The sequence below is a fragment of the Vicia villosa genome, linkage group LG3 (assembly GCF_029867415.1).
Source record: "Vicia villosa cultivar HV-30 ecotype Madison, WI linkage group LG3, Vvil1.0, whole genome shotgun sequence".
NCBI lineage: Eukaryota > Viridiplantae > Streptophyta > Magnoliopsida > Fabales > Fabaceae > Vicia > Vicia villosa.
Genome location: NC_081182.1, coordinates 17,891,521 through 17,918,514, shown reverse-complemented (window position 1 = coordinate 17,918,514; position 26,994 = coordinate 17,891,521). Strand labels below are relative to the sequence as shown.

Here is a 26,994-nt window from a genome sequence, read left to right as displayed (position 1 = left end):
CTTTTCAGAAGTAAAGTATTGAAAATTTGAGGTCATAGGGAATATATCATATGTCGTATTTCGATGGAAATCCATATAGTTCTCATTGTCATTTTACATTTTCATATTCTTTGTACTTTCCTCTTATAAAAATTTACATTAAATGGTTACAGTCATCTCCCGATCGCAATTGCGAGATCCAAGCATGGTCATTCCTACCAAGTTCAGTGCAAATCACCACTGAACTTTTTTTTCTCCATATTTATTCATAAAATGTTGATTATTTCGGACAAATAATGCATTAAAACATTGGAATAATAAAAAGCAACGAAAAAGGCATAAATAGTTTAATTTTGAAATGACCAAGGGAAATCAAAATTTTTCAAATAATGCATCGAACCCATAAGGTCTAACATAATCAAAGTCCATCATGACTTGGTCTTCATAATGCAAAAAATCATCATTCTTCAAGAAGGATCATCACAGAGCTTTCCTTAACAACAATGCGTTTTTCACTAACAATCGTGACAACTTCTGCTACTCACCAAATACAGTCGGATCCATACCATCTCCATCTTAATTTCACTTTAGGATCTCAAAATTGTTGTTTATTTACATTCTGTTGTGTTACGGTTTCGAGAGTTTTTAACTCTGTTGCACTCTCGAACAAGTTTTAAACGCATAGATTGTTAATCATGTGGCTTGATTTGTAAGATTGTATGGATTGCGTGTTAATAATATATGGGCCAGTTTGTTTCAGCTTTAAAAAAATGAATTTTTTCTTTGTATTTTTTAAAATAGATTTTATAAAACCGTTTTTCAAAATATTATAAGTTTTTTTATATTCATTTTTTCTAAAATAAAACACTAATTTTGACATCCTAAAACATAAACAAACATTATGAAGAACAAAACATAGTCAAAATCGCAATTTTTTCAAAAAGTGGTATTTTAAAAATGATTTTTATGAAAATCTATTTGAAATAGCTTCAAAATTAAGTGATTTTTTGAAAATTTGATATCCAAATTTTTTTCCCATAAATAGATGAAATATCTAAAATCACATTTTAAGAATAGCTATTCAAACAAAATTTTCATTTGAAGCTTTTATAAAAAGTTTCTTTGTAAAAAAAAATTTCACAAATTTTGATAACACTATAAAAATCGGGTGTATATCCACAGGGTGAGAAATGTCTAACGCATTTACACCCGTTTAAAAAACGGGTGTAAATACGTTCGTATTTACTCCCTATTTTAAGAATATCGGGTGTAAATATGTTCTACGTTACACCATATTTTAACAAAAATCGGGTGTAATTGGGCGTAATTACGTTTTTAATTACACCCTGTTTTAATAAAAATCGGGTGTAATTACGTTTTTAATTACGCCCTGTTTTAATAAAAATCGGGTGTAATTGAGCATAATTACGTTTTTAATTACACCCTGTTTTAGTAAAAATCGGGTGTAATTGGGCGTAATTACGTTTTAATTACATCCTATTTTAATAAAAATCGGGTGTAATTGGGCGTAATTACGTTATAATTACACCCTGTTTTAATTAAAACCGGGTGTAGATATGTTCTTAATTACACCCTATTTTAATAAAAATCGGGAGTAAATACGTCATTTATGAATGAACAATTATATTATATTTAAATCTATTTACACCCTATTTCATATACATCATTTAGTTATATTTCATTTTCAGTCATAATATTACAAATACTATAAAATCATACACATAAAAATCATATTTTAACTAAGTCAAAATATTTTTAATATTAACCAAAAAGTATACAAAATCATGTGCATTCATAATATTTCAAGTACTAAAAAATCATACACATAAAAATTATATTTTAACCAAGTCATAACATTTTCTTCATATATAATTTTACACCATGCTTGACAGTTAGCTTCAGTGTTCTCTACTCCAATTGAATCCATCTGCTTTCCACATGTAGCATTGGATTCATCCATGGCCAAAATACCACGCCCTGGAGAAGCAATTGCTTTCCACAATTCGATCCGGAGGAAGAACTTCTACATTCGTGTACACCGACTTCATCTTCTCAAGCAAAGTCTACAAAATTATTCATTATATAGAAATTCAGAGCCACACAACAAACCTCTAATTTCTTAAAAACTACGAGGTTAAAAAATGTTTTACCGTTTTGCCAGCCTTGTCATTCCCTAAAATAAGTACATGAAGCTCTAACTTGTTGAACATGTACTGCCAAAGTCCATAAAATTTACATCTCGGCCAAGCTGTGCAAACTGAAGACCTAGGCCACCTTGTGGGTTGGCCAAGAAATGACCAGTTTGATAGCGGCTATTTGACATCAATAATCTAGCTATGTAGATGTCATAGCCTTGGCTTAGTCCATAATCTATTTACAATATTCTCAATGATACTATCTCCTAACATCCCAGAGTGAAATCATACCCTGATATATCACATGGATAATATAAGTATCACAAATGGAATTTATATGATCCATAAACTAGTAATGAAGACATACCAGGCATGCTACAGCACTAGTCCTCCCGTGTTCCTCGTGTTTGAAAAGCCAATCTTCAAAATAGCTGCTTAAGCAATGTTTTTGGCAGTTAAAAATAGTAGCTTCTGATTTCTGAAAATAACTTCACACATACTTGCATTGCAGATTATTTTTTGGCTTTTAAAATATGAGCACCAAGTTCAACACTTGTATAAAAAATCATAACCAATTGTTCAACAATCACTTACAACTATTAATAAAAAAAATCGTAGATTTAAAAGAAAACATATGCAAGCAGCAAAACTAATAGTTGTTTGTACCTCAAATTAAAAGAGCATGATTTATTTACATGCCCTTTCATCAAATTGGACCATAATTTAATTATTTACAATTCTAATCTTAGGGCATTAGATGTAAAAACTACACATGTACCGGGATTCATTGAGGCGGGACTAAATTTATTCTCAGTGTCAAACCTTGTATATATCCATAGGGGACTTGGCCTCCATGACTTCAAGATCACGAGCAAGAGCTAGATATCCTTCACTTAACTTAGAATTGTATAAGATATCCTGCAACTTTTCTCTGTCATCTTCATTTCCAGCCATTTCTATGTCGAGCACAAAAGCAATTCCCCACACACATCACAAAAATCATCAAAAGAGAGTCTCAATAAAGCTGATAGTGAAATCTTCTTCTTCTCAGTCCCTTTGATTCCCTGTAGCTTTGTCACTTGCCAACATAAAGCTAAAGAGAGACTAGCACATAACTCCACTCCACAGTTAAACAACTGATGTGTAACAATACACCTATTATCACTCAGAGAAACATTTAGAGCACTAGCACAGAATCCAGGACTTACATGACGTGCAATAATGTAACAGAATTGCTTCTTTTGATGCACATCATTGCAAGAAGTAAACACCTTCGTAAATTTGTTTTGTCTATATATTCATTCAACATGTCAAGGCCCTCAACCTAATATTGAACATCAGTTACATGAAAACAACATTCAGTTCATCATTTGAAGTAGTTGAGTAACAAACTAAAAAAGGATCTTACATGTTACCTCCATTAAAAGGTCAACGGCTTCAGGCTCAGAGTTGTACTGCAACAATTACAAATTAGTCAACTCAAAAGTTATCAAAACTTAACAGCCATCATCTAACACATCATTTTCTGTATAGTTGAGAACAATGTGTTTTGTATTTCCTACATTCATATGAAAAGACACATAAGAATGTGAGGAATTACGTGATTGATTAAGATCAGACGAATATAATAGATGATTATGAACTCAATTACCACGAACATTTCCATGAGATGCCATTGACAACCTCTCTGGTGAGGCTGCAGATAATTCTCCAGATGTCTGAAAATAAATATTAGATAGAAAAGACACTATATAAGAATGTGAGGAATTACGTGATTGATTAAGATCAGACGAATATAATAGATGATTATGAACTTAATTACCACGAACATTTCCATGAGATGCCATTGACAACCTCTCTGGTGAGGCTGCAGATAATTCTCCAGATGTCTGAAAATGAAGATTTAACAAAGAATATTTAATTCAAAATCTGTTGGGAAATATTTGTTCGAGTTCATATTATGGAAAAATTAAAAATAATATTTCCTACACATAAGATTTAATTCATCAGGAAAGTACAAGGTTTTGCATTTATAACTAAACAATTCATGAATGATTATAAATAACAAAGATAGTAAGCTATTGAAAGAGAATACATACACCAGCATCAACAAATTTGGAACCAAGCAATGGCTTCATAACATGAAGAACAAATAGCTGGCTTACAATTTCATTATCATTATGAGCATCTCAAGGTATATAGTTACATATATTTGAATTGATGAAACTATTATATATATCATTATCAGCTCAGGTGTAAGTTATGTTAGTGGAACATTGATTTAAAAAAATTATGATTTGCTGCAGTATTGAGGCTAAAAAGGTGAAAGCAGAATCGACTATAATCAGGGAATATTACAACTCTACAATTTCGATATAAATTCCAAAGAAAGTGGATAATATCAACTACAAAGCCATGTCAACCATGACAAGTACAACATCAATTACCTCAGGGATGGGTTTGGATTTGTTGAGGTTCCAACAATGCTATATTTCTGTCTTTTTCCTACAGGACATATTCAACACTTATCATTAAAAGAACCAAAACAAAAAGCATAGAAAATTCAGTTCCTATTGGATTTTCGTTCTCTAGCTGGCATCAATTACCTCATTTCAGCATCAGAATCTGAAGAACAAAGTGAATTCTCATCTAAAGAAAACTGAGTTTCGGGGGCTGAGATTTAATAAACTAGTGTTGTCCGATATTTTGAAGACTGTCGGGGATTGAGGACTCTGGGAGAGACTCTTTGAGGATATAATGGTTCTTGGGAGGATCTAATGCTGGAATTGATGCTCATAAATTCAATAGACATATCCCTTTCTGACTACACTGGCTGCAGGAATCAGTGGAAAAGAATAAGGAAATGATGAAATGCTCGTCAAATGCATATGCTATGCATATGCATTAACACAATAATGAACAAACATAAACACTGGTAAGTTGAATTGAAGAAAACATTACACTATACTGTCTTTTCTCTAACACAAGCATCTGCATTTCTTCCATTATGTGCTCTCTGCCACCACCATTGTCATCTTCCGCAACTTCATCTTTATTTATCAAAACCTCTTTAGAATACGATTATCAACACGTTTTTCTCACTAAAACTCATCCAAAACAGTTACTTGGTATTATAACATGTATACAACATATAGAACCATTTAGCATCACAAAAACAAGAATCTATGACATTGATTTCATCACCTATTTTCAAATCCTAAGAATAAAAAATTATGGAAAAACATGACGTAAGTTAACAAAGCAATTAGTTAGTTTAATAGTAGAAAGTATGACCTAAAACGTTTCACCAAAAATTACTATGTGCTGCAAGATGTTCACAATTAGGATGTAATCAACTGAATTGAAAAAATAGAAAGGAAGTATGAGGCATTTTAAAATATTAGTAGCACTGTCAAGTTAATATTTTTCATACTGCAAGTTGCATGAACTTCTTGTATCTTTTTACTCTAGAGATTTTAAATCTTAAATTTAGTTCAAGTATGAGTCATATCACAGATTCTTCATAGTATGCTAATGTGTGAAAAGATTCAAAACTTGAAAATATTAAACGAAAACTGACTTTTTAGGCTACCAATGTATTAAATGATGGATTTTTAATTAAAGAAATGTCATTTATTATTCATTAACTAATATCAATTGGACACTCAACAAGAACAACAATCAAAGTTTCTTCTACTAGGTATAGTTAACTGCATGGATCAAATAGTGTCATAGTATAATGTCATGGATCTTATTTAAAGATTTTCTATTTAACTCCAAATCTTAAATAATGGTATGAATTAAAATTTGCATTGATCTTTCTCTATTTCTAACAAATGATCATCCATCCAGTCTAACTCCCATTAAAAATGTATGCATATTAGTATGATAGCAAATTACAAATCTCAAACATATATCCATATCTATCTAATAAAATTGACTAGAGTCTAATATATATCATTAAGGATTACTTAACTAATAAATCTACTAAAATAGACTTGAATAGAAGTCACTTACGATCATATAAGCCAGCTAATATCCATTCATACTCTAAACCACTTATGATTTCTGGAGTTGTACATTGAATACAGATGTAATAAAACGAATCATTGTTTTATTCAAAGCCCTACAATCAACAGAACTAGGCCCAATGACAGGACTATAATATGGACTGGAACTAGGCCCAATGACAGGACTATATTATGGACTAGAACTAGGCCTAATAGGCAATGAGAGAAAATAAAGGGATAAAATTTGGAAGGGGAAATCAGCAAAGCAAGAAAAGTAGCAGTTAAGCTAATCAGTGGATGTAGTGGTTGGCTAACCTGTGGGAGGGCATCCCGCCTCTGTCTGGCAGCATTCATAACCCGAGCAATCTCAACCCGGTCAAAGCATTTTCTGCTACAGGGTCCGGGACATAGTATACTCGTCAACTACTCTAACCTGTGCAGATAGATATGAAGCCTGAACCAGCAGGAGGTGCGTATAAATTACGTTCAGCCTTTGTTAGCCCACTAACTCCTTCTGCTTGGACAGTCCTTAATTAATATCTGTTGATGAGAAAATTGTCAATTTATAAACATCATCTTAGTGGAACTTGACATAGAGATACAAGAATTGAGCTTGATCCTACTTAGTGGAATTGATTACAAAGATCTACTAAGAACAAACAACTCTATCAAAAACCAATAATTTAGTAAAACATCAAATGCGAGATCTATTTATCTTTCATACACTAGCTTTTTCTTAACGATCTACATCAGTATGAATGAAAATTTGAACACACCTCCAGTGGAGTACCACAAGTAACAAGACGAATTCCATTTTTATCAATATACTGATTGAGTGGTTCCTGAAGATCAGAGGGAAAAGCTTCAATAGCCAAAGATAAACGCTTATCATCTCAACACAACGCTTATGCAAATTCTTGACAATCTTAAGCTCCAAATCCTTATCATCTCGAACCGGATCCTGTTCAGCTTCCCCCAAATAAACAACCCTAGCATTCATCAACTTCTCCCACATTTTCCCTTTCTCTTTCCCAAACGCCAACGGTTCACCAATCGCGTCGCATCGTAAATCCTCGAAGTTATCACTTCCTCCTCAATCTTCTTCACCTCCTCCGGTTTCACAACCGTTACCTCCACTGGCGTCGCCTTCTACTCCTCCGCCACCCTCGTCGATGCCAAAGATAGCAAGAACGAAGCGCCAATGGCTGGAAAAGGCGCCACTAGGCCACCAGCTTCGTTTTCGTCACTGCGCGGTGGTAAAAAGGGTTTCGGTGAAATGTGGTGAAACTGGGTTTGGATTCTCTTTGAGAAGACTTCAAAAAGGGATTCTCTTTGTTCTTTGATTCCGTTATCGGTGAAATGCGATGAACCATACTTTGTTGAAAACTGGGTTTAGAACTACAGTTTTGTTAAATGCTAGTATGAAATTAGATTATTTTATTCAGTCTATTAAATTTGTTACTAGATTATTTTATTTACTTAATAAATTTAGACCCATTAATATTCATGTGTTAATAATATTTAAATTATTTATTAATATGTCACATAAATTATATATTTTGAGTTATAAAATTAAATAAAATTTTTTAATTTGTATAAATTTACACCCGTTTTTTAATTTAAAGGGAGTAATTGAGAGTTAATAATAATAATATTTTTAATTTAAACCCGTTTTTAAAAAATAGGGTGTATATTGTCACTTGATAATGTTTAAAATAATACTTTATTTACAAAATTGCCACTGCAGTTTATATTTACACCCGTTTTTAACATATTGGGTGTAAATTTTAAAGTTATATTGTTCTTTTTGCACTAGTGGATGCAACACATTACTTTACTTTATGTGTGTTCATATTTCAAGTTGATATTAATTATTAAAAAATTATATTTTAAGTTGATTGCGATGATCGTGCTTAGCGCTAGCAACTCGTTTATTTTATTATTGTCGTAGGATTTTAAGTCAATTGCCTTTCGATTTCTTCTCTTTATCCCCCATGTCGCAAATTTATTTCGCTTTAATTCTCGCTTTAGCTTAGTTTAGTTTAGTTTGAATAATCGAATAATGCGACAACTAAAATAAACCACTTTTCCAAAAATAAAAACGATTGATTCAATATCAAGTGGTATTTTTCCCAATTAATTCAAATATTTTCATAATCAATTGAACACTTGATCCAACGTCAAGTTTATTTTAAGTAAGAAAACATTTTCCCAATAAAAATTGAAAGATAAAGGACCGAGAGAGGCACATCTCTTTAAAAGCCTTGGGTAAACGAACGCTTTCTGCACACCTTGCTCCAACGGTTACCCTACTCCATATAAAATAAATCACGCATAATAATAAAAAAAAACTTAAAAAACCCTTTCTTTCTTTTCTCGCATAATAAGTAGAAGATTGCAAACTATCATTCACACTAATACACATTCGCGAAACTAACTAAATGGATTCCGTAGTACAACGGATGTGAGACATGCTAATACATTCCCTTATATAGCTGACTCTCGAATCCGCTCTTGGTTGCACGACCATTTTTTTTCTTTCATGAGTTTTATTGATATTTTTTTTTTTGGAATAAATAAATTTCAATGATAAATTGTTGTATTTCGAGGTTCCTTACCCTCAGGTACTTTTCGTGCCGCAACGTATAGCTAATAATGTTACTACTAAAAATAACCATATTCTTTTATATGTGTAAACAATTTATATAATTGGTCTTGTTATTAAACACTTTCTTCAACCATTTAAATTTTATATGTGTAAACAATTAAACTTGTCAAACTAAGGTACACATTTATTTGGTACATGTTCATCTATTATTATAATAAAATATTAGAATACAGTTGTCTATAAACACAGTTCGGCAGCCTTCTTAAAATACAAGTACATTCACTTTTTGCTTTATATAAAAGCAGGAACAAAATCAAGCATATGATAGATTAGTTTAGTTAATATGATTCTGCTATCTAAAATACAAAATTAAAAATATTAACACTATGATTGATTAGAATTGAAACAGAACATGTTTATATAAAAGTTCATAAACATTCAACATGTGAGTTATGCTTATGAGAATGGATTTAATTTAAAATTATTTGAAGCGTAATTTAAAGTTTTAATTATCCACTTGTGGGTTATGCTTACGTCTTTGAAACGTTTATGTGATTATACTTATGAATGAATTTCATTTAAAAGTATTTGAAGTGTGATTTAAAATTTTAGTTATTTATTTATGAGTTATGCTTACGAATTTAAATTTATATGTAAGAATTTCAAGAGATAATATTATATTTCCTACGAATTATCCAACTCAAAAAGTAATTTTATATTCCTTGCACTCAATGGCTTGACACCCTATTGCTCTAGCCATAGCTCTTTCCGGTTAGACTATCTACAATGGTGGTGTTGAAAAAATTATTCAATAGTTGGATAGTTGCAATGAAGTGTTGAATGAAGTGTTGAAAATGATGTGGATTAATTTGTGTTGAAAACATTCAACATGTTCAATGAGGAGGAAGTGATGGCCACTATAATACTTTGCAAAATCTTATTAGTTGTTGTAATTGTTTAGATTTTTATCTCACTTTAATTATTTGAAATTAATTATTTTATTTTGAGTCAATTTTTTATTTATTTTTATTTTCATCAAAACTTATTATTTTTTTCCTCTATAAATAGAAACTCGGTTTATTAGATTTGGACACGGAAAAAAATTGAGATTTTTCTCTCTAATTTTTTTATTTAGCCTCAAGTAAAATCTTATTTGTAGCACTAACAATCTTTTTAGTAAAATAGATCTCAATAATAACCTTTTAACACCCAAAATTCTACTAAAATATAAAATTAGAAAAATAAAATTCAAATAAGTTATTAAATTAGAAAAAAATTATTTAACTCTTAATTATTTTAATTTAATTTCAATTGATAATTGTTACTAATATATAATCACAAAAAATATAAATATGAAATAAAAGTGGTGGAATAGGGTGTTGAATTTTATCAAACAAAAATCATTGTAGTGGGTAAAAGTTGAATGATTGTTGAATTATTAGGTGGAAGAGAAAGAAGATGATGTTGATATTTTTCTCTTGAAAAATATATTTATAGAAAACTTAAGGCCTAGTAACCTTTAGTTTTGAGGGAAGTGTAAGAAGATATGTTGTAGATTCTCTCGTATAAGTAGTTTTCTACATTAGAATTCCTTCAAATATTAGTTTACATATTCTAAAGTTTTTGGGTCTAACAAAAACCTCACAAAGCTAGCATAGCATGTAAGGTGAGGATTGAGTGAACTGTATCCGCAGTATTTAAGCCACAAATATTTAACCAAGAGGAGGGGACTAAGGTTTTCCAATACACCCCTTCATGCCTAAGGCTATTAGTTTGGTGCATTAATAATATGGGTAGCCCAATAATAAACCTAGGATAGGGCTCCATCAGATTTAATCTAACAAAAGAAATAGACGAGTCGGAAAAGTATAGATGAAGTTAACATAAATCATATAGTTTAAATGAGATACTAATATTAATATAACAAAAACATTGACATTAGGCTAAGATCATAGCAGATGAAGAAGAAGAAACTTACATCTTCATGGTCATCCTCATCATCATCTCAAATATCATCAACATGAGATATAATATTCAATTGATTCTAACATATCTCCATGATTATGTTTAAGAATAATTTTATTTGAAAATGAGGCATGGGATCATAGGCATAATGAAACAACATTCTTCATGATTCATGAAAGATCATAAAAGGGTGAAGATAAGTTTTTTTTTTTAGATATTAAACAATAAATGGTACTTTATAATATATCATTAAACAAAGTCTATTATGTTTATTTTTTCTTTCTACGTAATTAAAATTATTTTCAACATTTTATTTACAATTTTTTATATATCAAATAACTAATTATCAGCAGGAATGAAATGAAATAAATGAATAAATGAATGAAAATATGAAATTGAATTAATGAATAAATGAACGACTTTATGGTTCCTTGAACATGTGAAATCCCCAATAATTCTGCAGAAAGAGTCGTGACTTCTTTAATATCTTTAATGTCAAGTGTAAATACCTCAACTTGAGTTAAACATTTTACTGTTCTTTTACTAATCAATGTATGTCCTTGAAATCTACTTGTCCACCTTATATAATAGAAACTAAGTTAAAATGAAATTAAAGATAAAAGAGATGAAGATTCATCTCAAAAGTAAAATAAATATGACAACTATAGAGAAAAAATCCTTAAAATCCACATTGATAGATTAAAGTTAAAAGTAAAATCCACATGTATTTTATAGTGTAATAATTTTTATTTTATCGTTGATCTTTTAATGTGGATTGTAAGAATTTTTTTCTCTCTATAACGGTCATATGTATTTTACTTTTAAAATGAATCTTCATCTCTTTTATCTTTTGATTTTTACTTAGTTTCTATTAGATAAGGCGGACAAGTAGATTTTAAGGAGATACATTGATTAGTAAGAGAACAGTAAAATGCTTAACTCAAGTTGAGGCATTTACATTTGACATTAAAGATATAAAAGAAGTCACAACTCTTTTTGGAGAATTATTGGGGACCCCACATTTTCAAGGAACCACGAGGTCGTTCATTAATTCATTAATTCAATTTCATTAACATTCATTTATGCATTCATTCAATTTCATTTATGCTTATAGTTAGTTCTTTGATATATTGAAATTCGTAAATATAATGTTGAAAATAATTTGGTAAAAATAATTAGGTAGAAATAAAAAATAAACCCAATAGACTTTGTTTAATGAGATATTAAAAGTACTATTTACTGTTTAATATTTACAAAAATTTCACTTCACTGTATCTTCACCCTTTGTTTAATATTTATGCAATAACCCGTTGTTTAAAATTCCAAACCTCAATCTACTATTTATTGAAAATTTCAGGACAAAGCCAATATCAACCTTTACACTAAATGGATTCCGGCGCCCTCGTTGCTCTAGCCGTATATCTTTTCGGTCATGCCATTCAATTGAATGTATGGTATTTTTCTCTTGAAAAATGTATTTATAGAAAACTTAAGGCCTAGTAACCTTTAGTTTTGAGGGGAGTGTAAGAAGATATGTCTTAGATTCTCTCATATAAGTAGTTTTATACATTAGAGTTGTTCCCGTAAAAACTGACTACTGCAATTATAATATTTTGGACACTTTTTCATTATACTTCCACTGGAGATCTTACTTTAAAACTTCACTTTTTTACTTTCTTCTTGAAAATGAGAATACAATCAAGTCTTTATATAGATCCAAGAGACTTCTGCTATACTAGGAATTTAAAGCAAACTGATACTATTAACAGACCACTATCTCTTGGTCTTTCAACTATAATAGACTCTTTGTTTTTCCACTAACTTATTAATAAAAATCCACTTAACATAACATTAAAGTTTATTCAACAAAAGTCTCCTGTAAACATAAATGTTTCTTCTATCCATCATGCTTATAAATTTCTTGTCTCTGTCGAAAATTTCTTTTGCATATTTCTCCTGTGAAATGAAAATTCCTGTTTCTTCTTATCGAACCTCCAGACCAAGAAAGAATCTCATCAGACCTAAATCTGTCATCTCGAATTCACGTGTCATTGTACCCTTGAATTTTTCTATCATCTGACCATTGCTACTCAAGAAAATTAGATCATCGACTTAGAGAGCAACGAGTAACAAATTACCTCCATTCTTATTTACATACAGAGCATGTTCATAGGGACATTGCTTGAAACTATTCTCTTTGAAGTATGTGTTGATGCGTGTATTCCATGCTCGCGGTGCTTGCTTCAACCCATAAAGCACCTTCTTCAACTTTAGCATTTTTTCTTCTTTTCCGACTTTCATGTATCCGGGTGGTTGTTCGACGTAAACTTCTTCTTCAAGCACACCATTTTGTCTTGACATCCATTTGAAATATCAGGCATTTGAATTGAGCAGCTTGTGAGATGAGTAATCGAATTGTCTCTATTCTTGCAATAGGAGCAAATACTTCGTCATAATTGATTCCTACTTTCTGCTTGTATCCCTTCGCAATAAGCCACGCTTTATATATACCGTTCTATTTCTCCTTGAGCATTCATCTTTTTCTTGAATACCCATTTCACACCAATGGGTTGACTTCCTTTTGGTAATTCTGCTAGTTCCCATGCGTTGTTACGTTCAATGGCCTTAATTTCTTCATTCATGGAAATTTTCCATTTTTTGTCTCGCAGGGTCTCTTCAAGGCTAATGTTTTCAGTATCTACCAAAAGACATACAAGATGCATTTCTTCTGTTGTATCATACAAATCTTGCAGACTTCGGATTCTAGGTTGTAGAGGTTCATCTTCATTGTTAGAATCTTCAAGTTCAGCTGAAATACTTGTCGATACAGCGACTGATGTTTCTCCAACTTCGACAATAGCTTTTGTCAAATTGTTCCACTCCCACTTGTTTGTTTCGTTTATTCAAACGTTTCTACTCACTATCACCTTCTTTCTTATGGGATCAAACAACTTGTACCCTTTTGTCTTCTCATTGTATCCAATGAATATGTACTTCTGACTTTTGTCTTCAAGCTTTGTTCTTCGTTGATCCGGTACGTGTGCATAAGCCACATTACCAAATACTTTGAGATGAGAAACTGTTGGCTTTTGTCCGCTCCATGCTTCTTGTGGTGTTTGATCTTCTAACTTCGAATGTGGACATCGATTATGAACATAAATGGCACATGTCTTGTAGCCCGTGCACCATGTTCCTCTTTGCTAACCTTCTCAAACCAGCATGATGTAGATGACCAAAACGTAGATGCCACAACGACGCTTTGTCTTCGACATTAACTTGAAAACATTTTCCTCAGACGCTTTTCAAGTTCAGTTTGTACAATTGATTTCTCCCCTTTTCGACTTGAGCAATCAGATGCCCTAGGTTGTCCTTCAAGTGTATTATCCGATTTTTCATGAATATCGAATAACCTTTTCTGTGAGTTACCCCAAAATCAAAATATTGGTCTTGAGATCTGGTACATAATAAACATCTTGGATTGACCCAGTCAAGTCATCCTTTTGCAAGTAACAAATCGTACTTTTGCCTTTGACCTTCACTTTCGATGCATCTCCGAAAGACACGTTACCATCTTCAATTTTTTTCATTTCTTTAAACAGATGTTTGTGACCACACATATGATTGCTCGCCCCTGAGTCAAGGTACCACATATTATCACTATTCGCGTCTACTTCTTTTTGAGTCATCAGCAGAAAGCCCTCATTCGCTTCGGCTTTCAAAGCTAGATTGGTTGTTTCTTCTACCTTCTTTTTGACTCGATAATCTTTTGCAAGATGTCCCATTTTATCACAATTATACCATTTATAGGAGTTGCAATCCTTCGCGTAATGACCATACTTCCCACACTTGTAGTATTCGAAGTTGGTGTAGTTTGACTGACCACCTCTTTGATCTCGTCCTCTGCCACGCCAATTTTGCTGGCTCAACTGTCCTCTCTCGAAGTTGCTGCCTCGACCACTTCGACCACTATCACGACCTCCACTGCCACGTCATCTTCCTCGAAATTTTTGAGAAAAGAGTACATTTTGTCTTTAGTGGACTCCTTGGTCTGAACTGTCTCGTCGTTTGTCTCCTTCTTCTTTTTGATCTTACGTTGCTCGTGTGCCTCGAGAGAACCAACTAGCTCTTCGACTGTGAGCGTTGCAAGGTCCTTCGAATTTTCTATCGCGCACACAATATTCTCAAAGTTATCAGTTAAAGATCTCAGAATCTTTTCGACAATACGAGCATCAGTCATCGTTTCTCCATTTCGATTGAGTTTATTCACCACTGTTTGCAAACGCGTGATGTATTCTGAAACAGTTTCTGACTCCTTCATCTTCATTCTCTCTAATTCTCCTAGAAGAGTTTGAAGACGAACTTGCTTGACTTGGTCAGCTCCTTTGTATACTTTTTCTAACGTGTCTCATGCTTGTTTCGAAGTTATTGCACCTGCAATCTTTTCAAAGCCTGATTCATCAACAACTCAGAACAAGATGTACAGCGCCGTCTTATCCTTCGAAAGCGTCTCTTTCAACACCTTGATTTGAGCCGCCATATATCCTGTGGTATTATCTGGTTCTGTGAAACCAGTTTCGACTGTCTCCCACGAATCTAGAGATCCAAGAAAAGCTTTCATTTGGATACTCCAATTTTCGTAATTCGCCTTCGTTAATCGTGGAAGCGGCATTATAATATTTTGGATATTTTTTCACTATACTTGCACTGATGGAGATCTTACTTTAAAACTGTTATTTTTTACTTTTTCTTGAAAATGAAATACAATCAAGCCTTTATATAGACCCAAAAGACTTCTGTTATACTAGGAATTTAAAGCTAACTGATACTATTAATAGGCCACTGTCTCTTGGTATTTCAACTACAAAAAAAACTCTTTGTTTTTTCACTAATTTATTAATAAAAACCCACTTAACATGACATTAAAGTTTATTCAACCGTTCCTTCAAAGATTAGCACATATTCTAAAGTTTTTGGGCCTAACAAATGCTATTAGACAATTCGGAAAAGCATAGATGAAGTTAACATAAATATCTAATATAACAAAAACATTGACAGTAGTAGGCTAAGATCATAGCAGATGAAAGCAGAAGAAGAAACTTACATTACATCTTCATTGTCATCCTCATCATCATCTCAAATATCAACAACATGAGATATATCCAATTCTTCATCCAAAAGCATTAGTTTAATACATGCATGTAAAAAAGCTATATCAACAATTAAACGCTTCAACTAAACTTGACCACAAAATTTTCAACATAAACAGAATTAAGTAAATTATCAAAATCCAATACCGAGTTTCCTAAGAAGCCCCTTGAAGAGTTCAAATTCTCATGCATGATTCCATCCTCACCATCACTCTCATTAATTCATCGTCATCACCGGCACCGGCCCCACCTCCACCTCCGCTAAAGATGATTAAACGGACCAATCTCCAGTCTCGATCCCTATCCCTAACATCATGTTCTTTTTCTTTACCTTTATCAGAACTATCCCCATCCCTATCGGAATTATTCCTACTGAGGCAATCACGGCGCGAACAGGAGGAGGATTCGTTGACAGGATGAGGTTTCAGGGAAGAATCAGAATAATTGATAGATGAACGAGAAGGAGAACGGGTGTTAACGGCAACAGAAGTGGCGGCGTTAGAGATCAAAGAGAGACGAGTGCGTTTGGTTGTCGATGATGATGAAGGGAGAGTTGAGGACATGCTAAGAGCTACGTGTCTTTGAATTAGTCTTTTTTTTTTTTGACAAATTTGAATTAGTCTTTTTAATTAGCTGCTAATAAAGTTCCTAAATATTAGGAGTAAAGTTTTGTTTAGTTTGAATTAGTCTTTGAATTATACTAAAAATGCGTTTGAAAATTTTTAATATGAGCTTGCACTTGTTAGCCACTTTATAAAGCACAGAAAAAATGGCTCACAATATAAAACATATCCAATTATTTTAAAGTTCGCCATACATTTATGGTTGGAATAAATTTAAACTCAAAGGGTGCTAGGTATAGTTTTCAACTTTTTGAATTATAGAAATACCATGCGCACATATTTTTAATAATTTTTCAAGCTAAAAATATACTTTAAATTTCTAGTTAATATATATTGCATCATTGAACAAAAGTAGGTGATAGATACATGAAAGTTAGTTTTATGGATGCTCATAATCACGAGGTCGATCGTTTGAGAAACATACACATGCATCAACAATTTAATAAGCTTTTAAAATTTGTTACATGTTTTTTCCAACTTCGAGGTGAAGTTCATTAAACGTCAAGCGAATTCGGTTGTCCATTCCATAGCGAAGGCGGTCAATTCTTAGATTAGACGTAGTGTCATAAACTCGATTCCTCTTTATATTCAACCTATTATTTTGAATGAAATGCATTGAGTTTGCTTTTGTAAAAAAAAAAGAAAAGCAATTTGTTAAGTAATGAGAAGAAGCATATTTGCAATAAATATTCAACAACTCTCTTAAGTTCAAATAAATATTATATAGAATTTATTTATATGTATTAGCAAAAGTGATATAATTATGGATTTGCTTAGTCACCAATACTAAAAAAGAATTAATTATATATATATATATATATATATATATATATATATATATATATATATATATATATATATATATATATATATATATATATATATATATATATATATATATATTAATGGATGTTTTTGGTTTAATAGCGATCGAATTGTTTTGTTTTATTTGAGCAAAAAAAAAAAGTAAAAAATTGATTGCATTACACGTTTTGTTTTAATAGGAGAATGGTGATCCGAGGAGAGCTCAAACACATTGGAAGTTACACTTTGGTAAAATTATTTTGCTTTTCTTCTTCCTACATTGAAGGATAGTGAAAGGAGATCAGAATCATATTTGATCATTGTTAATTGAGATGGGTTTCTTTAGTACTATATTCGGATTTTTTGGATTTGGAATTGGGATTTTCATTGGTCTTGTTATCGGTTATTTTCTCTTCATCTATGTTCAACCCATTGATGTTAAGGTATGTCTTATATATAATTTTCAACACATTGAATTGTTGTGTTTCCTTCTATTGATCATTATATATTCACAATGTTTTTTAATTGAATTACATATAATAGAACCCTGAAATCAAGCCATTGGCTGAGGAAGAGACCGAAGCTTTGCAACGAATAATTCATGAGATTCCACTTTGGATAAAAAATCCAGATTCTGATCGAGTAAGTATTAGTTGCGCTATACTAGAAAATATTTCTTTAATGAATGAAATTTTGATCACTAAAGCATAAAAACGTCGGTCACTATTTGGTTTAGCGATCAAATTAGAGATTAGTATTTTTCGATTGATAAAATGCTAGTCGCTATTTGTTGAAGGCGAGAAGAATGTTAGTGTACCAAGATTTTCATTTATTTATGATTTGTTTGTTCTTTTCTAAAGGTTGATTGGTTAAACAAACTCATTGAGTATATGTGGCCTTACCTTGACAAGGTATTTTTATTTTATATTTAATCTTTTTAAATATATTTATAAATTGTTAATTCTTCTCTTTGTTTCTTTGAGTAAATATTTTTTCCATTGATATTTAGGCAATATGCAATACTGCAAAAAACATTGCAAAACCCATAATTGCCGAGCAGATTCCAAAATATAAAATTGATTCTGTTGATTTTGAAGTGCTCACATTGGGGTCTCTTCCACCAACTTTTCAAGGTTAATTTCTCTAAACAATTACATGATGCATTCTTGGATAACAAACTTTAACAATAATATTTTTTATTTATTGATAGGAATGAAAGTTTACATAACTGATGAAAAAGAACTAATTATGGAGCCTTCCATAAAATGGGCTGGAAATCCTAACATTCTTATTGCAGCTAAAGCATTTGGGTTAAAGGCAACTATTCAGGTATTTTATTTAATAACTTTAAGCATCTGTACGCGCGTACGTGTATACGAGTGAGCATACAAATAATACATACGAGTGAGTGAGCAAACAAACAATATATACGAGATTATAATGTTTTTTTTCAATGTTGAGAGTTTAAAACATTCTACAGGTGGTGGATTTGCAAGTATTTATTGCTCCTCGAATTACTTTGAAGCCTTTGGTTCCATGTTTTCCTTGCTTTGGCAATATTTATGTGTCGATCATGGAAAAGGTTTGTGATTGTTACTAGGGTTGTTCATAGTGCAGTTCGTGAGAAATTTGAATTGAACCGAATCAAACTATAGTAAAAATTCACTCGAATTAACCCGAACCATTTCAATTTACTAAGAACCGAACCAAAATTATTGGTTTGGTACCGTTTCAGTTCTTCTAAAACTGGATATTATGGTTTGGTTCACTAAGCAAACATAACGGTTCAGTTAATTTAACTTAAGCTCAGTTCGATTCAACGATTTGGTTCAATTCTTGAATTTTTTGAACAGCCCTAATTGTTACAATGTCGATTATTTATTCATCATTCAATTTTTTGTCTTGACATTTGTTATAGTGCAGCCACATGTTGACTTTGGACTAAAGCTTATAGGAGCTGATCTCATGTCTATTCCTGGATTGTACAGGTTTGTTCAGGTATATGAAAATGTTTGATTTCATTTTTCTTTATTATATTTTGGTGATTGTATATTCATTCATCTTGCAGTGTAAAAAAAATATGTATTGTTTTTCAAATACTTAAACATGTGCTATTTTTTCAGGAGTTTATCAAAGACCAGGTTGCAAATATGTACTTATGGCCCAAAACATTGGAAGTTCCAATTTTAGATCCAACAAAGTATGCATGTTCCTTTTTTTTTCGTAAATGGATTTTGTTACATACTTTTAATTCTTTATTTAACTTTTTTTCTTTGTACACACTCTATGGGAATTTAGAGCCTTCAAAAGACCTGTTGGAATTTTGAATATAAAGGTTATCAAAGCAATGAAGTTAAAGAAAAAAGATCTTCTTGGGGCATCCGATCCCTACGTGAAGCTAAAGCTAACCGGAGATAACCTACCATCGAAAAAGACCACCGTGAAGCACAAAAACTTAAACCCGGAATGGAATGAAGAATTTAGTTTGACGGTTAAAGATCCTGAATCTCAAGTTTTAGATATTCATGTTTACGACTGGGAACAAGTACGTCTCTCTTTTTTTTAACACCAAATTGTTATTATTATATTAACGCTATTCGGAGAACTTAAATCCTGAACCTCCAACTCCTTTAATTATAAACTCGACTAGTTCAAGTCAGTCGAACTACTCTCTCACTCTATAAGTTTTGCATTAGGTTGGAAAGCATGACAAGATGGGTATGAATGTAATCCAATTGAAAGAACTCGTTGTGGAAGAGCCTAGAGTTTTCACTCTTGAGCTTTTGAAAAATATGGATCTTAGTGATGCTCAAAATGAAAAGTCGCGTGGACAGATTGTTGTTGAAGTAACATATAAACCTTTCAAGGAGGAAGACTTGGATAAAAGTTTTAATAGAATAGAATCACTTCAAAAAGCACCTGAAGGAACTCCTATAGGTGGAGGTCTCCTTGTAGTTATAGTCCATGAAGGTGAAGATATTGAAGGAAAATACCATACAAATCCACATGTACGACTTATTTTTAAAGGAGAGGAGAGAAAGACTAAGGTACTTAATCCCAAAAAAGTTATCCCTTTTCATATTTCTATATCATTTTTATTTATAAAATATCTTTTTTATAATTTTTTTTTTTTTACTATTATAGAGCATGAAAAAAAGTAGAGATCCAAGATGGGAAGATGAGTTTCAATTTACGGTAGAGGAACCTCCCACTAATGACAAATTACATGTGGAAGTTGTTAGCACTTCATCACGGAATTTGTTGCGTCCAAAGGTACATAACTTACATAGTAACTTCTTAATCTCTAAAACAATAGTGAGTTTTTTTATAAGTCAGAAAATATCACATTTGCACATTTATAGTACTATTAACCGTTGGATCAAAATTGGAGGTTATGTCCTATAGTTTTAAAATTTTGAATTTACTTTAGTCATTAAATTCACGCATTCAGATCATTATTGACGGTTTGATAAAAATCAACTCTTTAAATATTGACTTTACTAAACCACCAAATCTTGATTGATGCAGAATGCGTGAATTTAAAGACTAGGTTATGTCAAATTTTACCTTTCATGATATTTTAACATGACTAAATTTTATCTTGTTATTCTCTTGACATTAGGAATCATTGGGTTACATTGACATCTCTCTTGCCGACGTTGTTTCTAACAAGAGAATAAATGAAAAGTTTCATCTGATAGACTCTAAGAATGGTCGCATTCAAATAGAGATACTATGGAGAGCCTCACAAGCTAGTTGATAAAATTTTCCATAGTTTTTTTTTTTTTATCTATTTCATATTTTGAAATTGAATCTTTATGAATATGTGAATAATTCTGCTTTAAACAGGATAAAATATTTGGGTGAACTATTGAATAGGAAAGTTGTTAGTAAGTGAGAAATGGTAGCTCTATAAATGTTTGGGTGAACTATTGAATCAAAGCTAATTTAAAGTTCTAGCTGAAAACCCATTGAATTTGAATATGTCTTGGATTATGAACCTGAGTACTAATAAATGAAAATCTAAACTGATAGAGATCACCTTTAACCTCTTTGACGGTAAAGCATTCAACATATCCTATTGATAATATAGATGAGATGAACTCTCTCATGTGGATGGAATAAAGTATGATAATACATTGTAAAAATTTGTTATCACTATACTATATCCACATTTTGTTAGAATTAAACCATAGAAAGTCAATCGAATATACATGTTCAATAAAATGCAGAAGTCAGATAGTTATATAAGTATGTAATATTAAAAAACCTACAAATTAATTTTAGGAATATCTGGATCCATTGAGAAAGTTTCTGTTAGCGACTGTAATTCTAAAGTTAAGAGATGAACAAAGAATATTTGATGACTTGTATGGTTCTTTCTCAACCGGTACTCCTAATATCTTAAGTATTTTTCAGATAGGAAGAAGAGATTTTTTTTACAAGCAAAGGGACGTATATTAAAAGAGTACAAGGGGTATTAACCCAAAAGCATACAAAGAAAAGAGAGATAGAAATAAAAAACTACCACCCCACCAACCAACAAAACCTAGACAACCACAATACAAGAGGCGGGATTAACACACCAATCCGACAAAACAAGACTGTCACCCGCCTTAAAGAAAGTGATAAACCATTCCATACTTAACAATTTAATCATCCCCGAAGTATCGATATTGACCAAAACCCCTTCCATTAAAGGGGATTCAAATCCTACAACATCATATACTCCAACAAAAAGCCAAATCGAAAAATCATCTAGTGTTCACAACAAAAAGTAGCCTCAAGATGCTAACAAACACAAATGACAAACAAAATTATTCGGGCCGAATAAAATACCCTGAGATGCCAAAGTCATCCTAGTGGGAATCTTATTCAAAAGTAGACTACATCCGAAAATAAACACCTTACTCAGAATCTTAGTCTTCCATAAACAAGATAGCTCCTTAGAAACGTTTTCATCCAAGCCATGACCCCGAGACTCAGCTTCCATAATCATCTCATAAGTTGCCTTAACCGAAAAACCCGTAGGATTCTTCCACCAAACAAACAAATCTGAAACTCCTATCACGGGCTGCACCGAGTTGATAAGTCTCAACAAATCCACAAGAGGCTCCCTATCATCATCATTAGAAAAGCCTTCGTGAAATTTAATAAACCAAACCTAAGAACCATTGTTCCAATAACCGTTGTCACAAACCTTTGTAGAAGAAAATTCAGCGTACAAAAACAGAGATGGAAAACGGTTGCAAAGCGGGTACCCTCCCACCCATTGATCTGTCCAAAAATCAATAATCTCACAATTTCCAAGTTTACAAGAAACAGATGAAGGAAACTAATTTTCCAACGGATCCTTTCCCATCGATTCCACTGAACAAACATATTTCCACAAAAAAAAAACATATTTCTTTTATGTATCACCAAATCTGAAAGCAATGCCATCCTAATATCACCGTACCTACAAGAAAGAAGGTTAGTCCATAAAGAATTCTCCTCATTAAGCATCCTCCATCTCCACTTACTAAGCAACACCAAATTAAACTTTCTGCAATGTTTAACTCCTAATTCCCCCTCCTTTTTCGGCAAACACACTTTATCTTAAAAACTGTTGAAGCTTAATGATCTCCTTAATGATGACTTTTGGCATTGGAGACCATATCCTAATTATAGAGTGATGACCAATTAGGGTTCTTGTTATTCTGAAATGGGACATCCTGACTTCCACTTGTATTTGAGTTCATATCTAATTATTTACTTAATTAATTAAATAATTTTTAAATAAAATCTAATCAATCTTTTAACTTTATTTAATCACTTAATTATTTAAGGCACTTAATTGATAAAATAGCTAATAATATATATATATATATATATATATATATATATATATATATATATATATAAATATTAGAATATTAAAATATTATGTATAAAAATATTCCAAGTGTCTCTCACTTGGGTGGAATATCTTAATAATTATATCATAGTTCTTTAGGCGCACATCTGAATGCTATTTATCATTATTTTTCAATTTTATAATTTGGTCCACCTTATACATTAATAATGGGACCATCGTGGTTGTCGTCATTGACGTGTAACGTGATCGAATCCCGACAACCACCACGTCAATGTACTTGATGACATATATCGATATGGATGAGTGACATAGAAATTTCATGCAATGTGATCTCTAAATCATGCATATTTTCAGATGGTCCTATTAAAGTCTTTAGTGAGATCAAACTGAAGTACCTTAGGTGCAATTCAAAATTACAATATTTGCACATAACATTTTTTTTTTAATATTGTTATAACAATAGTACTTCATAAGTTTTTATTTCTGCAGAAGATTAAACATAACATAGTTTAATTTGCTTTTACAATAAGCATATTACACAAAATGAAGATAAAAAATTACACTTAATTGATTTTAAATATAAAGCTATAAGTGTTTCTCTTTTTTTATTGTTCTTGAAATTCTTCTTTCTCTAAATTTATTTCAGACTATTCTTCTCGATTCTTTTCTTTCTATCAAATTCATCAATTTCTCCAATCATTCAAGATCTCTTTATATAGATGTCAAGGAATAGATCTGTTGAAAAGTGAAGTTGAAATTTCTTCTCTTTAATGACTACCATAATAGTGGAGCAAAAGATGTGGAGAGGATTATGAATAATACAATACTTTTTTATTTTATTTTTAGTGAAGTTGAGGAAAAGGTTGGTTTTGTACTATATGTACTCTTTCCTTTATTCATAAGATATCTTCTTGAATCTGAGGCTTCATATAAGGAATGATGAAGCTTGATCATATATTAGAGCTTGTCTTCAGAACTTGGTGAAAATGAGACTTCAAAGTCTAAAGATCATAGTTCTAAGAGTTTAGATGCTTTCTTGGGCATACCTCAGAATCTTGAGGTATCAGAGTCTTGAAGTAATAGAGTCTATCTCAGAGTCCTTTTGAATATATTCTTGTAGATGCTTTGACTTGATAACCTAGATGCTCGAATTACATTTAAGCACGCCTTTTCATCTTTCTTGATCTAGAGTGCGTCTTCAATTCAGAGTTTGTCTGCTTCAGATTTTACAAATCATCATATTCTGTCAATCTCAGATTTCAGATGCACTTTGTTCAAAGCATGGTTCGTCCATGCTTGACTTCTTTAGAGCCAGAATTCGATTTCTATTGATCTGCGCATTTAACAACCTAGCTAGAGTACAAAACTATTCTCTATACATATCAAACTTTGTTATAATCAAAAGTCTAGGATAGTTGCAGAATCGAACTTGTTCCAATAATTCTTGGGGGAAAAGAGTAGGTCAAGTGGTTTGGCCAAACCTCTATAAATCTATGGTGAAATTCTCTTAACCCTGATCACTTTACCTTTTTTGCTATTTATTTATTTATGTTGTGTTTCCTTCTGCTTTTTACTTTAATTTCTTTCTCCTTCAGTAATTTGCTACTTATTCTTTGTTTACTTTAAAAATCTGTTTTAAACCTTTTTATTTATCAAAGAATTTTTAATTGGACTTCATTTTTCAAACTTCCACAATTCACCTCTCCCTCCCCTTTGTGTTTGGAGTCATTTGTTCAACAAGGGGTATCAGAGCCTAACTCATATTTAAATACTAATCGTCTTAAGAGGAAGATCATAACTTCAACAAATTCTTTTAATATGAAGACTTTCCTAGATACACCTCCACCTTTAAATGGTGAAAGGTTTGATATAAGGAAAACTAAAATGGAAATATTCATGGAAGCAATTAATTCATATTGGGGGATATTATAATTAATGATTTGTTTACTCCTATTTATCGTATTGATAATAAAGTAGTAGGTAAACCTGTTTTTTTTTTTAACCAAAGAAGACAAGAGAAAAGTTATGCTCAGTTTTAACGCTAGTTTTTTTTATAAGTTGCTTAAGCACTAAAAATTTCTTTTATGTGTTTAATTGTAATTCCGTCATGGAAGTGTAAGACACTCTTGAGATGATTCATGGAATTTTTCTCAAGATCAAACAAGAGAGAATGTGTTGTTAAATGTGCTACGAAGACCTGCAAAACAAAAATCAATGAAATAGTTTGAGACGTGCTGACTGCACTGTTCTCAAGAATTTTTCGCGTATTATGCTAATCCTCTAGGATTTAATAAACTCTTCCCAAAAAATTGAGGATACAGAACTCGCAAAAAAAATATCTTTAATTTAATATTTGTCATCCAAAATTATTTTTGTCGTATTCTTCAACTCAATATCTTATCATAATAATCTTATATATATATATATATATATATATATATATATATATATATATATATATATATATATATATATATATATATATATATATGAGGGCATATCATATGAGAATGATATATTTATATGAGAATGTGAGAATGCATCTGAACCATTGAATTTAAAAATAAACGGTGGAGATTATGGGTGAATCTTTTTTTTCTCTCTCCTACATCATTTATTTCAAAATGTAGGAGAGAGAAAAAAAAAGATTCACCCATAATCTCCACCATTTATTTTAAAATCCAATGGTTCAGATTCATTCTCAGATTCTCATATAAATATGGCATTCTCATATGATATGCCCTATATATATATATATATATATATATATATATATATATATATATATATATATATATATATATATATATATATATATATATATATATATATATATATATATATATATATATATATATATATATATATATATATATATATATATATATATATATATATATATATATATATATATAGGAGGGATCAAATTACACCCGAAGAGTTACACCACGAGTTACACTCGTTCAATAACTACATCTCGAAATAATATTTTTTAAATTCAACTGTTGGATTGAAACATAATATCATATAGATCATACCTATAAAGTTTGAGCTTAATCTATAATGATTTACTATATCATCAAGATATCCAAAGATTAACGTCAAAATGAGCTTTCATATAACGTTAATTTTGATGTTATTCAATGACATAGTAAATCATTATAGATTAAGCTCAAACTTTATAGGAATGATCTATATGATATTATGTTTCAATCCAACGGTTGAATTTAAAAAATATTATTTCGAGATGTAGTTATTGAACGAGTGTAACTCGTGGTGTAACTCTTCGGGTGTAATTTGATCCCTCCTCATATATATATATATATATATATATATATATATATATATATATATATATATATATATATATATATATATAAAACAAAACCATTTTGACTATCAATATGTTATAATCAATAGTACGTTAGATATAATTTAATTGAAATAAAATCAATACGTTAAAAATATATCCATCTGTGTCAATAATTTAATTGGTATACAATGAAAACGTTAGAATATATTTTCTACTTCAATGACTTTAATACGGTATCACAGAATTGGAATGAATCAAATTACATTAAAAGCTAATAAAAACTAATTTAGTTCACTTGATTGCCCTTAAAATTATTCAATAAAAATTATCCTGTTATGAAATTAACGAAAACAATATAGAGATGAAGTAGAGAAAATAAGAGAGAATGTGGTATTCTATTATCTTCTTCAAGAATTTCTATTTACATTACAAGGTGGACCTTATTTATAGGACATTAGGATGGTGAAAAATCATAACTTTACTATATCACTTAATAGGAAATATGAAGATAAAAGATAAGAATATATATGGA

At 31.1% G+C, this 26,994-nt stretch overlaps 1 protein-coding gene and 1 long non-coding RNA gene across 11 annotated transcripts; one reads left to right on the top strand and one right to left on the bottom strand.

The window, feature by feature from the left end:
- Positions 1-1,759: 1,759 nt before the first annotated feature.
- LOC131660484 (uncharacterized) lies at positions 1,760-16,445 on the bottom strand. 10 transcript variants are annotated; one of them, XR_009300911.1, is made up of 11 exons: positions 16,013-16,445; positions 15,820-15,883; positions 5,097-6,685; positions 4,742-4,968; positions 4,583-4,640; positions 3,958-4,024; positions 3,787-3,853; positions 3,551-3,693; positions 2,503-3,459; positions 2,151-2,427; positions 1,760-2,063 (listed from the first exon to the last, which is right to left on the bottom strand). It is a non-coding gene; the product is annotated as an uncharacterized LOC131660484 (long non-coding RNA). The 10 variants fall into 10 exon arrangements; XR_009300914.1 differs by lacking the exons at positions 15,820-15,883; positions 16,013-16,445 and adding an exon at positions 6,922-7,652 and having other exon boundaries at positions 1,761-2,063; positions 2,503-2,566; positions 2,914-3,459; XR_009300909.1 differs by lacking the exons at positions 15,820-15,883; positions 16,013-16,445 and adding an exon at positions 6,922-7,651 and having other exon boundaries at positions 1,762-2,063; positions 2,503-2,566; positions 2,958-3,459.
- A 1,179-nt stretch (positions 16,446-17,624) lies between these two features.
- Positions 17,625-21,052, top strand: LOC131657652 (synaptotagmin-2-like). Its single transcript, XM_058927023.1, has 12 exons — positions 17,625-17,735; positions 17,836-17,934; positions 18,153-18,203; positions 18,302-18,425; positions 18,503-18,621; positions 18,773-18,874; positions 19,216-19,290; positions 19,416-19,492; positions 19,591-19,837; positions 19,989-20,339; positions 20,437-20,565; positions 20,915-21,052. The coding sequence occupies exons 1-12, from the start codon at positions 17,625-17,627 to the stop codon at positions 21,050-21,052; spliced, it is 1,623 nt and encodes a 540-aa protein (XP_058783006.1).
- Positions 21,053-26,994: the final 5,942 nt, after the last annotated feature.

Bases quoted from the DNA above. Each gene is read 5' to 3' on its own strand.
- LOC131657652 (XM_058927023.1), top strand. From the start codon at position 17,625: ATGGGTTTCTTTAGTACTATATTCGGATTTTTTGGATTTGGAATTGGG. The intron at 18,204-18,301 runs GTATTTTTATTT...ATTGATATTTAG, and splicing joins TGTGGCCTTACCTTGACAAG to GCAATATGCAATACTGCAAA. The intron at 18,426-18,502 runs GTTAATTTCTCT...ATTTATTGATAG, and splicing joins TCTTCCACCAACTTTTCAAG to GAATGAAAGTTTACATAACT.